At 44.7% G+C, this 12,838-nt stretch overlaps 1 protein-coding gene across 4 annotated transcripts in view; it reads left to right on the top strand.

Annotated features, from left to right (window-relative positions):
* LOC147029374 (triple functional domain protein-like) overlaps positions 1-12,838 on the top strand; it is a 497,357-nt gene that overhangs the window by 175,306 nt on the left and 309,213 nt on the right. For all 4 annotated transcript variants that reach the window (XM_085872379.1, XM_085872381.1, XM_085872378.1 and 1 more), the window contains one exon: positions 11,464-11,578. In XM_085872379.1, coding sequence (XP_085728505.1) covers positions 11,464-11,578 — 115 coding nt within the window. The remainder of the gene's footprint in view (positions 1-11,463; positions 11,579-12,838) is intronic.

Here is a 12,838-nt window from a genome sequence, read left to right as displayed (position 1 = left end):
ACCACTTTAATTGATTCTTAAGGTACTTAGACTGACCTGATTGCGTTCTTAAGTGACATATTCTATATTGTTATTCACTCGACTTTCATTTTCGACATGTTTCGTTTTTGTGCTCAAAAGTCTAATTAAAGTGATAATTAGTGGCGTTCTTAAGCTCAGGCTGACCTAGATGTTTATTATGACAGTATTTCTGGAATAACCATGACGATTGGAATACACAAATATAAGTTTCAGGTGTGGCTGAGCAACATTGATTAACCCTGCATTGGCCACAATTGGTTGGTGTTGATCACCTTTAATTGATTCTTAAGGTACTTATGCTGACCTAATTGCGTTCTTAAGTGATATATTCTGTCTTGTTATACATTCATCTTTCATTTGCGACATGTTGCGATCTTGTTCTCAAAAGTCTAATTAAAATGATAATGAGTGGCGTTCTTAAGCTCATTAGGCTGACCTAAGCGCATTCTTAAGTTGCGGATTCCGAGAAAGGGCCGCATAAGGATTCCATATACCCAAAAATCATACTTGTGCTCAAAAGTCTAAACAAAAGTGAAATTTGGTGCCATTTCAAATGGGCACCAGAGGTCTTAGGCTGACCAAGAAAAACTTAAGAATTGCCTTTTCTGGGTCAGCACTGATGGTCGTTTGCTTTCATATCGCTGAAGCTTTTGTGCTCATTAGTCTAATTAAATGTGGCCTGGCTCCTCGGCCATATATATATATATATATATATATATATATATATATATATATATATATATATATATATATATATATATATATATATATATATATATATATATATATATATATATTTTTTTTTTTTTTAATGTACCAACTCCATACTCGGGGTGCAGTTGCTGCTTTGTGCGGGGAGTAGTAACAGGGGATACGCAGCCTCAGAGGTTGTTTTGAGGCTGTAAATTGAGGCCAGTGACCAACATCGCAACTTTTGGCAAAATGGACAATTGATTTGTCTCAAATTGAAATGGCCAGATGTTTTGGAGGGCATCACAATTAACGTTAAGCTGGGCGTTTCGTCTGCCGGCATTTGTTGGTTGACATTAATGGCTCCAATGTGTTCTCCGTGAAGAGCAGGCGAGCTCTCACTGCACCCTGAACAAATTCCAAATTCCTGCCTTAACTACTGCTCAGAAGGTGTTGGCAAACCACCCAGTATAACCTTTGCCAATAAACTGCTTCAGTAGCACCGACGCCCTGTGACAGAGTTTTGTACATCGGAATCAGAAGAATGCCAGTTGAAGTGCTGTGCTTATCCTGGTGAAAATGGTCTTGAATCAGCATTACTCAGTATGAGTGCCTGCTTCCGTCATTCTCTGGCCAGATGGTGAGCCAAGAATTCCTTCCGAGAGGCATAAAATAGGCAGTACGGGCCTCACAGCTGAGGCACGGACCTTGAACTTGTATCTCATGTCGTGCACGTTGGCTCGCTTCACATACCCTGGTGCCTTGCTTTGCAAATTGCCTGAAATGCAATCCAGATAAGGGAAATACTTTGTTGCTCTTGTGCCACCAGCGACTGACAAACGACATTTTTATGACGTGTTTTGTGATCGTGTGACAACACATAATCGTTAAGCAAATCTGTGATGAGGCCATTGGCATTTCATTCAGTTGTGAAGCTCAAATTGCAAGTTGGCCCGAATATTGTGTTTTGTAACATTTTTTTTTTCCGTTTTGTTTTGTTTCGCACACTTTGTCAATGTACGAGCTGTTGCTGAAAACCGAATTACGAACCAACACCTTGTATTGCAGTCTTTTCCATGTTTTGTCGAATTTTTTTCAATTTTGTAGCAGTTTTTAAATGGACATGTCCTCGAAGGGGCTGTCTACATTCGATTACACATTGGTGGCGAGGGGTGAAGAGAAGTATGAATGTGAGGAGGGGGAATAAAATCGGAGAGAAAAGTGAAAATAATGAGTGCGGGAGGGTATGTGGGGAAAGGGTTCGTCTGTTTGGCATTACCATCTGTGCACATGGTTCATGATAACCCAATCCTTCACCCCAGGCTCAAATTCCATATGCAGTCCTGTGTTCATGTGTCCAATCCCTCCTCATGTTATTGTAATCTGTGTTTAGATCCATTGGCGTCTCATCCGTGTCCTTATCCTGCAAGTGATTTATGTACAAGCTTCCACATGCTTCTGTACAAGCCTGGAGGATGGCTGGGGGTGGGGGGGAGGTTATGGTCAAAAGTTCTGCCATTTTTTGTAAATGTACAGCTCACCTTCTCAATGACAGGCTCGTTAAGCACAGACACCTGATATATTTTAACCAGATATTAAAATACTGGTCCTTGTAAGATATTCTCTTAGCTTGGTTCGAATCTCATCCAGCTAACGGCTCATCTTGGTGTTTTGCAGAGAGGGCTATTCACCAATGTTTGTGCCATCCCTCAGATGGACGTTAAAAGTGGGAGTCCCGTCTGCTGGGATTAGTTGGTGCACGGTAAAGGTCCCATGGTGTTTTTTTTTTTTACGAAGACGAGGCGAGCTACGGGCAAAAAGGGATGCGCGGGCGAGGAGAGGAGTCGGGGAGAATGCAGGGGGGTGGATAAGATAGACACAGAGGCAACTTTTTGGGGGAAGGAGGTTGTGGTGGTGCTTTACTGGGTGGAGAAAAGGTCATGAATTTGGATTGGGGATGATTTGTGATGGTGGTTAACTAGCTGTCTTGAACGCATGGAGGGAAGAATGCCATTGAAGGAGAATGGTTCCACAGATGGGGAAAAAGAGGAACAAATGAGGAAGTTAGCTAACCTGACTGCGATGGTGAAGTGTAAGGCCCATAGACTCTGCTTCAGTGTCGGAGATTCCATTGATCTTGACGGCCTTGGTTTTCACAGCGTCAAGCTGAGCAAGATGTGAGGCAGGGGAGCCAGCCCAGAGGAGAGAGTAGTCATCCATCAAGCTGTGGATGAAAGCCTTGTTGGTGGATTGCAGTTCAGGTATGCCAAGGAAGGACTCTGCGTAACGCAAAATGCACAGTCGGCGACTGCTTTGGAGGCCAACTTTGAAATGTGGTTTGCCCAAGAAATATCATGGTGAAGACTGAGATCCGAAAGTTTCAGTGGCTGAACTTCTTTGAGAGGGTTGTTAAAAAAAGTAGGCACACCAGGTGAGGGAGTGGAGCATCACCTGTGGTCAAGTGACTCTCGTCGTGCTTACAGAGGAATTCACGCATTGTGTTCCTCCAAGCTCGTCCCTCGGTGTACTCCAGTTAGAGCAGAGGGTGGTTGGCTCTTGACAAAGGAATCCGAAGTCAAGGCCCTCGGGGCCAGTTACTTTGAACGGTTGTACCAGGCTGATCCACCAACTGTCGAGTTGGATATCAGGGTTGTTACTATCCCTTTTGCTGACCCTCCAATCAACTGTGATCCACCTTTGTTTGTAGAAACACAGGCTGCGGTTAACCGGTTGAAATGGGGTGAAGCTCCTGGGATCTGTAGCATCCATGCTGAACTTCTTGAGGCTGATGGAAATGTTGCGCTCGTGTCGTTGTATGCAGTTCTGTGCTCTGCCTGGAACACAGGCATCATTCAAACTGACTGGAAGAGGGGCCTTGTTGTTCCTCTCTGGAAAGGCAAGGGTGATCGCTCGGACTGTAACAACTACCGAGGAGTGACGCTGCTCTCAATGCCGGGCAAGGTCTTTGCTCGGATAATTCTTGATAGGGTTCGCCCACCATCTGCTTGAGCACCAGCGACTAGAGCACTCGGGCCTTACACCAAAGAGGTCAACGATTAACCGTGTCCTTGCCCTTCGGGCCCTCACCGAACGCAGGCGAGAGTTTCAGCAGGGGCTGCTTGCAGCCATTGTTGATCTTTGCAAAGGGTTCGATCCATTGAATCGGTATGCCCTCTGGAGGAGTCTTGATCTTCATGGGGTGCCACTATAACTGATCATTCTGATGTCTGAACTATACTCTGGAACTGAGAGTGCTGTGAGATGTGGTGATGCCATCTCTGACTTATTTCCAGTTGTTACTGGAGTATGTCAGTGTGTGTACTGGCCCCCACACTTTTCAGCACTTGTATGGACTGGATTTTGGGGAGGATTTCGGAGAGATCAAGCTGTGGTGCATCGTTTGTGAATGTCAATATCTCTGACCTTGATTTCGCAGATGATAGTCATCTTTCCAGAAACTGTAGATGTCCTTTTGGAGGCCCTTGAGGTGCTGAATGAGGAGTCAGAGCTGCTGGGATTACGGGTTTCCTGAGTCAAAACTAGGATCCAGGCTTTCAATCGCATATTGGATGCTGCTATCTTATCTGTTCCCGTTTGTGGTGAGGATGTTGATGTCATGGAGAGATTCATTCACCTTGGCAGTGATATTCATGCCTCTGCTGGCTGTGAGCCATAGGTCAATAGCCGTCTGGGTCAGGCCTGGGGAGTCAGGGATTCACTGGATCATGGAGTGTGGTGCTGCCGGTACCTCGGCAGGAGGACGAAAGTCCGAGTCATCAGGTCCTTGGTGCTTCCAGTCTTGCTCTACAGATGTGAGACATGGACTTTAACCAGGGATCTGAGATGGAGACTTAATTCCTTTGGTACCAGGTCTCCTCGGAAAATCCTTGGCCATCGCTGGTCGGACTTTGTGTCCAAAGAGCGGTTGCTGAGAGAGACTCAAATGAGATTTGTTACCTGCATAGTCAGTGAGCGTCAGCTGCGGCTGTATGGACATGTGGCTCATTTTCCTGACGCTGATCCTGCTCATCACATTCTCTCAGCGAGGGAGCCTCGTGAGTGGAGGAGGCCAACGAGCCAACCATGTGCCTCGTGGTTGCAGCAGGATGATCAGCATCTCAAGGAGATGGGGATGGGCCAGGCATCTGCCTGGGGGATGTCCAGATGGAGGCCCCTGGAGTACCGGCGGAAAGTGGACGTAGTGACGTGCTGCTCTCGTGCATGCTCCCATACCTGATCTGACCTGACTGATTGGTCTGACCTTTACCAAATTCAAATCGGCTTGTTCTGTTCACGTAACCAACTCATCCACCTGTGTTTAAAATCCACGCGTCGCGAACGCTGCTCTAAGAACGCTCGGCGTTGTTCTTCTTCTTCTTGTGAAGACAAAACCTTTATATTAAGACTCTGCTCTTTTATATACAAGATCCGGATCTCCTTAAATACGAAGCACTTGTACACATCCTCGCATTGACGGTGCCTTTTGAGAGTGTCTATAATGAACTTTTAAATATATTCGGACATTTGCTTTAAAGTTTCGAAAAGTTCACGTTACTATTTAAAGATTATTCCATTTAATGTATTGTAAATTCGTAAATACATTATTTATTTCGTAAATACACGATATTTCGTAAATATGTAAATACACTATGATGGGTCTCGCTATTGGCTTAATCAAGACACTTGAGGAAATATCGGAAGTTGTTGTTGTTTTGTTTTTTTTTAGCCGACAAAACCTTTAGGACGCTACTCTTGGACACATTTGTCCTTGTTTTGGTATACACTGTCGAGGCTCGTATGAGAGCGAACACACAAACACAAAGAGGAGAGCCGGAGACAAGAGGGGTGGGAGAGGGAAGAAAAAAAGTAGTGTGGAACAGAGATTTGAGGATATCTGTGGAAGGGAGAGGGATGGGATGGAGTACACAGGGTAAACAAGATGGACACCACAGGGACTTTCAGGAAGGAAAGCAGGGAATTTAAAGGAGGTAGGTTTGGGGAGGATTAATGGGGGTAGAAAAGATCGGGGTTTTGGATGGGGGATGATAAGAGGTGGTGGTGAACAGCTGTTTTGAAGACCTGGAGGGCAAGGTGAGATTGAAGAGAGTGTGGGAGTTTGCTCCAAAAGTGGGGAAAAAGGTGAATGAAAGAGTTAAGGTGAGCAGTGATTCTTGATTTTGGTAGTTTTACCAGAAGGGGGGTTACTGGCGGACCTTGAGCGCCCTGCGGAAATATTATGGGAGGGACATATCTCAGATTGAGCATGGTGGGGGGGGAGGGGAGTCAAGGTCGGAGAGGAGACTATAGCAGACAGAAAGACCACCAACCTGCCTACCGTGACAGAGTGAATGACCCAAAGACTCAGCCTCATCGTGGGAGATAACAATGATTCTAAAAGCCTTGGATTCCACAGTGTGAAGCTGAGAAAGGCGAGAAGCCAGAGCACCAGCCCAGAGGGGAGAGCAGTGCTCCATCAGGCTGTGGACCAATGCTTTGTATGTAGTCAGGTGTTCAGGTGTGTGAAGGAAGGACTTTGCATTATGGAGGATGCCCAGTCGGCGACTACCTTTGGAGGTCAGCTTGGAAATGTGCCTTTCCCAGGAAAGATCATGGCAGATAGAGAGACCCAGAAGCTTGAATCAAAGGACTTCTTCAAGAGGATTGTTGAGCAAGTAGATGGGGGTGGGGAGGGTGGTTCGAGGTGGTCATTTCAGAGTGACATGATGAGTGTTTGAGATATGTCTGGGTTGAAAGACATGTTGGAACAGCTTGTGCTTTTATCCAGATCCATAGAGAATGAAGAGACTGCTGCTTGCCAATCTGAGGGAGGACAGATGGTGCGGCAGAGGGTGGGGTCATCATGAAAGAGATAAAGAGGATTTTTCAGTCAGAGAGATCATTGATGAAAACCAGAAAAAGAACAGGGCCCAGAACTTTGGCTTGAGGAACTCCAGCCTGGACAGGAAGAGGGGATGAGATAACTCCATGAAGGACCACACGTTGGCGGTGACAGGAGAGGAAGTCTGCGAGCCATGAGTGGAGATGTCCTTGGATACCATCGGAAGAGAGTTTCGTGAGCAGGGCAGGGTGCCGGACCGTGTTGAAGGGAGATGGTTCTGATTTCATGTCTGGCATTGAGGACCTCCATCCATTGTTGGGAGAGCAGAAGTAGCATATCCAGGGTAGAGTGACCTTGTCTGAATCCAAATTGATGATCGGAAATCAAGGCATGAGAGAAGAGGAAGGATTTAATGTCTGAAGCGATGATGGATTCCATAATGCTGATGATTGGGAGAAGGGTGATTGGTCTGTAGTTGCAGGGATCTGTTTTTGGACCTTTTTTGAGCAGGGCAGTGATGTTTGCTAATTTCCAAGCAGATGGCAGATGACCTTGAGCAAATGAGAGGGTGAATAGAACAGAGAGAGGGTGAGCAAGAGCAGCAAGGTAGGTTTTTCGGACACAAGGGCCGATGCCGTCTTGACCGGTTGCAGAATCTGAGTCGAGGTTTGACAGCAAACTCTCCACCTTGTCAGGAGAAAAGGACACGTAGTCCAGGAACACCTGCGTGTGCACTGTCAGCTGTGTGGCTATTTGAGGTAAGCGAAGGGATGGAGGGGGAACATACACTAGAAACAGATTTGATGAGATACCACCAGGGTTTGGAGGAGGTCGAGAGTTTTTCGAGTTCAGACTTGAGATTAGAAAGATCTTGATTTCTGGCTCTCCTGAGGGTAGACACACACTTGTTCCGAGCTTTGTGGATGGAACTGGGATTGCCTTCATATGGACATGCCTTCCATGAGGCGAAGACAAGTTGTTTCAGGACAACTGCCTCGCTGCAAGCTTCAGTGTACCATGGGCGAGCGGAGGGGTAGGACAACTGAAGACGAGATGGGATAAATCTGTGCATGAGGGAGAGTAAGTTTCGATGGCAGAATTCCCAGGAAGGGTTCGTGTCAGAGGAAGTCAAGGTGGGAGTCCAGTCAAGAAGTTTGATGGCTGCTTGAAGTCCCTGCCAGTCGGCCTGAGTGAAATGCCAGATTTGACGGTGCTGAGTTGGTTCGCGAATAACAGCCAGAGAGATGTCGACTTTAACAAGGATATGGTCAGTTGAACCGATTGTATTTGAGGAAGAACATCAGATATTTTCTGGGCATAGCCTGGTGTTGGGTCAGTGGTTAGGTTGGCGGCTTGGGATCCTAGGGTCCTGAGTTCAAGCCCCGTCGGCCGCTGAATTAATACACCAGTGGGTTGACTCATCCTGTCATCCTTCCGAGGTCGGCGAAATGAGTACCAGTTCCAGTGTGTGTATTGGTAGAGGGGCACTGCATCAGCAACACAGTTGCGCTTCAAGAAATGATAGCTAAGCTGCCATACGACCACACACACACATATTTTCAGGGAAATTTGTCAAAATCAGATCCAGAAGAGATGCAGTACCATTGGTTGAGATCCGGTTCAGGAAGTTGACTGATTGAGTCAGTCCCAATGAGTCGCAGAAGTCTTTTGCTGAAGTGCCATGGCAGGTGAAAGAGGTACCCACACCGAGCCAACTGGCATGATGACAGCTGAAGTCACCATATATGAGGAAGCGAGAGTTGGGATGAGAGGGTAGAAGTTGGTCCATGTTTTTGGAGAGCGAGATGTAAATGGAGTCATTACTGTTTTGTGGCTGGAACAACACACATATAAACATGAAGTGGGAGTGGAGGGGCAGCCATAGCCACAGGTGTTCCTGGGGGTGTGGGGGAGAGAGGACAGTGCATGGTGAGCGAGGAATAGAGTTTTTTTATGAAGATACCAGCTTCGCCGATAGTACGAGGTTCAGGTCTGTTATACCGGAGGAGGGAGTATCCAGGGAGAGAAACTAGGGAGTCAGAGATGTCTTGAAGGAGGAAAGTTTCTGTTAAGCACATTACGTCTGGGTTGTCAGTGGCAACCTGTATGGAGAGATCTGTCAGGTTTGAGCGAAGGCCCTGGATGTTTGAGGTCCACACTGTTAATGAAGAGGTTATTGGAGGAGGGTTTGGGTGCAGGGGAGAGGAAGGGAAGAGGAACTTGTGTATATATATGTGTATATATATATATATGTATATATATATATATATATATATATATATATATATATATATATATATATATATATATATATATATATATATATATATATATATATACACACAGCCTTGGAAAAAAATAAGAGACCACTCCAAAAAAAATTTAAATCTGCATCTCTACATGTATGGCAGCCATTCCATTCCAGTGTCTTTTGAATTCCAACACAGGCACACCTCATTCTACTTAGTGAGGTATTGATTCGGTGATCACCTGAACCTAATCTTATTTAACAAGGAAAAGTATAAAAACCACTGTGGTCATCACTATCCTCTTGCAATTGGACCAGCTGGATGGCACAAACAGTGCTAGTAGTACCTCAAAAGTAATTGGAATCAAAAAATAAACTATTGACCATGCCAAAAGAGTTGAAAAGAAAAGTTTTGAGTGAGGAAAAGAAGGATTCAATTCTGGCTTTCCTGGCAGAGGGATACAGTGAGTGTCATGTTGCTTCCATCCTTAAAATTTCAAAGATGGCGGTTCATAAGAACAAGGTCAAGCAGCAGACATTGGGGACAACAAAGCTACAGACTGGCAGAGGGCGAAAACGACTTTCCACTGACCGGGTTGCCCACCAACTCATTCCAATGTCGCTCAACAACCGTAGGATGACATCAAGTGACCTTCAAAAAGAATGGCAAATGGCAGCTGGGGTGAAGTGCACGGCGAGGACGGTTCGAAACAGGCTCCAAGGGGCAGGGCTGAAGTCGTGCAAAGCTAGAAAAAAGTCCTTCATCAATGAGAAGCAAAGAAGAGCCAGGCTGAGGTTTGCAAAAGACCATAAGGATTGGACCGTAGAGGACTGGAGTAAGGTTATCTTCTCTGATGAGTCCAATTTTCAGCTTTGCCCAACACCTGGTCATCTAATGGTTAGATTAGACGGAGACCTGGAGAGGTCTACAAGCCACAGTGTCTCGCACCCACTGTGAAATTTGGTGGAGCATCGGTGATGATCTGGGGGTGCTTTAGCAAGGCTGGAATCTGGCAGATTTGTCTTTGTTAAGGACTCGTGAATCAAGCCAGGTACAAGGTTGTCCTGGAAGAACATTGCTTCCCTCTGCTCTGACAATGTTCCCAACTCTGAGGATTGGTTTTTCCAGCAGGACAATGCTCCATGCCACACAGCCATGCCACACATCCACAACGTGTGGATGGAGGACTATCAGATCAAGACCCTGTCATGGCCAACCCAATCTCCAGACCTGAACCCCATTGAAAACCTCTGGAATGTGATCAAGAGGATGATGGATGGTCACAAGCCATCAAACAAAGCCGAGCTGCTTGAATTTTTGTGCCAGGAGTGGCATAAAGTCACCCGACAGCAATGTGAAAGACTGGTGGAGATCATGCCAAGACGCATGAAAGCTGTGATTGAAAATCAGGGTTATTCCACAAAATATTGATTCCTGAACTCTTCCTAAGTTAATACATTAGTATTGTGTTGCTTAAAAATGAATATGAACTTGTTTTGTTTGTATTATTTGAGGTCTGAAAATACTGAATCTTTGTTGTTATTTTGACCAGTTGTCATTTTCTGCAAAAAATGACATTATTCGGAATTTGGGAGAAATGTTGTCAGTAGTTTATGGAATAAAACTAAAATGTTCATTTTACTCGAACACATACCTATAAATAGTAAAACCAGAAAATCTGATAATTTTGCAGTGGTCTCTTAATTTTTTCCAGAGCTGTACACACACGCACACACACACACACACACACACACACACACACACACACACACACACACACACACACACACACACACACACACACACACACACACACACACACCATATATATCAGGATGCTTTCTATTGAATTCGGCAGCAACTCCTCAATGTGAAGAATCCTGTCTTGCGTACATGAGAATGAGTTCAATTCGATGTTCTCTTGTTAGTTTCGAAGCCATCTTGGATCTGAAAGAAAACGAAAAATATCAAATTGTATGTTAGGAAAATTCCGATGGATCCAGACTTTTGGGACACCTTTTTTTTTGGTATATATATATATATATATATATATATATATATATATATATATATATATATATATATATATATATATATATATATATATATGTCGTTTTTGGTCCTATCTCTCAATGGTGAAGAATCATTTAAAAAATTCTCAGATCCGGATCCAGATTTAGATCTTCACCCAAATTAAGCGTTGCTGTCGTTCGCCGGTCAACTGCACACACAAAAAATTTCAGAACAATTTCTTGAAAAATGTGGCCAAAAATCGTGTTACAGACAGACAAATGCTACAGACCAACATACTTGGCAAAACTTTTTTTTTGCCAAGTAACAAATAGACAAACAGACAGACAGAAAGGGGTGAAAAGATAACCACCTCCACCTTAGGTGACGGAGGTAATGATGGCAATCTGCACGCCCGATTTAACGTCCTTCCCAGGGATAGCACACACAGTGATGCCTCATCCTGCTCATGAACCATCGGTATGAAACTTTTAAGCTGGGCTGAGATTCAAACCCAGGCTAGACAGTTAAGATGCGAGTGTGTGTACCTCTTGGCCATCCTGCCAGCCCTTGGAAAAAGTTTAATTCTATTTTATAATCATATACAGATTCAAAACACAGATTCACCTTTGAAATGGCCTTGTTTCCTTCCAGGAGGCCGGGACCGTCGAGGTGGGCCTATCCTCACCTTTCCAGCTCGTAGCAACCATGACAGAATAAAGCAGGAAGATCTTCGTCATCTTATTATCTACCTTGCCTCTGTGCCCTGGTGAGACCTTCCTGTGTTCTTCTAAGCCTGTTACTGAAGCCAGCTTGTGCGACAAATGTTTTCGTCTTTTCTTTCATCATGCCTTCCTTTTACGCTCTGTTTTTCACAACGAGATGTTTTCATCAATCTGTTCAATGCGTGTTCCCCCAACGTGTTGTACTTCATTTGTAAATAATTGTGTGCCAGCACAAGTCCGTGTGCAATTGACTGCAAGGGAAAAGCACATTTGCACAAATGTAACTTTGATAAACCTCATCATTCCCACCGATAATAATTAGGGAACATGCTTCCGCACACAATTTTATGAGCCATTTAAACACATGATGTGAAAAGCTTCTGGCAGAGAATTACTCTTCATCTCTTATCATTTATTTATTGTACCTCAAAGCTGTTCTCTTTCACCCGATCTTGACTCTCCACGGCATCCTTGATCACCTTGTGCTTCGTTACCTTCATTTTCACTTTGAGCACTGTGTCGGCTGTATGTGGATGCTCCTCGGTTCTCTTTTGTAACTATCACATGACCGTGCACTAGCACACAAAAGCGCATACAAAATGCACAAACATGAATGTGGTTGTGATTCAACAGGCCATGGAGGGAAATGTGATTCTGTTCACACATTTCTCACCTATTGATCTTATAGTGATGACATGGGAGTTTATAATCCAACAAATTGTTTTGTCATACCTTTTACCTCTGCCACTTCATGTGCAAGGAGGTTATGTTTTCACCACCGTGTGTCTGTCTGTTTCTTTGTGAGCAAGATATCTCGAAAAGTTGAGTACAGATTCGGACGAAAGTTGGTGGACAGGTTGTGTGTGTGTGACAATGACTGATTGATTTGATTTTGGTGAAGATCCGAATCTGGATACGAGAATTTAACTTTTTCAAGTGATTCTTCAATATTGAGCGATGGGGCCAAAAACGCTATTTAGGCCTAAGTCACATTTGCTCTACGGCGAAGATACGGTGGCCGTACGCCCTCTGAATTGACAGAAACGTGTGGCGGCCGCAGAGTTTCTGCGGTGGCCTCAGGGTGGCCCTACGCCGTTTGGCTATCTTTTACAGGCCGTAAGGTCGCCGTGGAATTATAACGCGGAGTTATAACTTTTTTCATTTCTACACTCGCCATAGCAATTCGACAATCCGAAACAAAAATACTGGTAAAAAAAAATAATAATAATTAACCCACTCGTTTCCGTCCGTCTGGCCGCACGTTTGCCTTTGGGCCCCCCTGCAGTCCCCTTGCAGGCACTTTG

Source organism: Eptatretus burgeri, chromosome 3 (assembly GCF_056783735.1).
Source record: "Eptatretus burgeri isolate ZD-2024b chromosome 3, Ebu_testis_v1, whole genome shotgun sequence".
NCBI classification, from domain to species: Eukaryota; Metazoa; Chordata; class Myxini; order Myxiniformes; family Myxinidae; genus Eptatretus; species Eptatretus burgeri.
The sequence above is the reverse complement of the archived record's forward strand: the minus strand, read 5'-3'. Positions and strand labels throughout refer to the sequence as shown.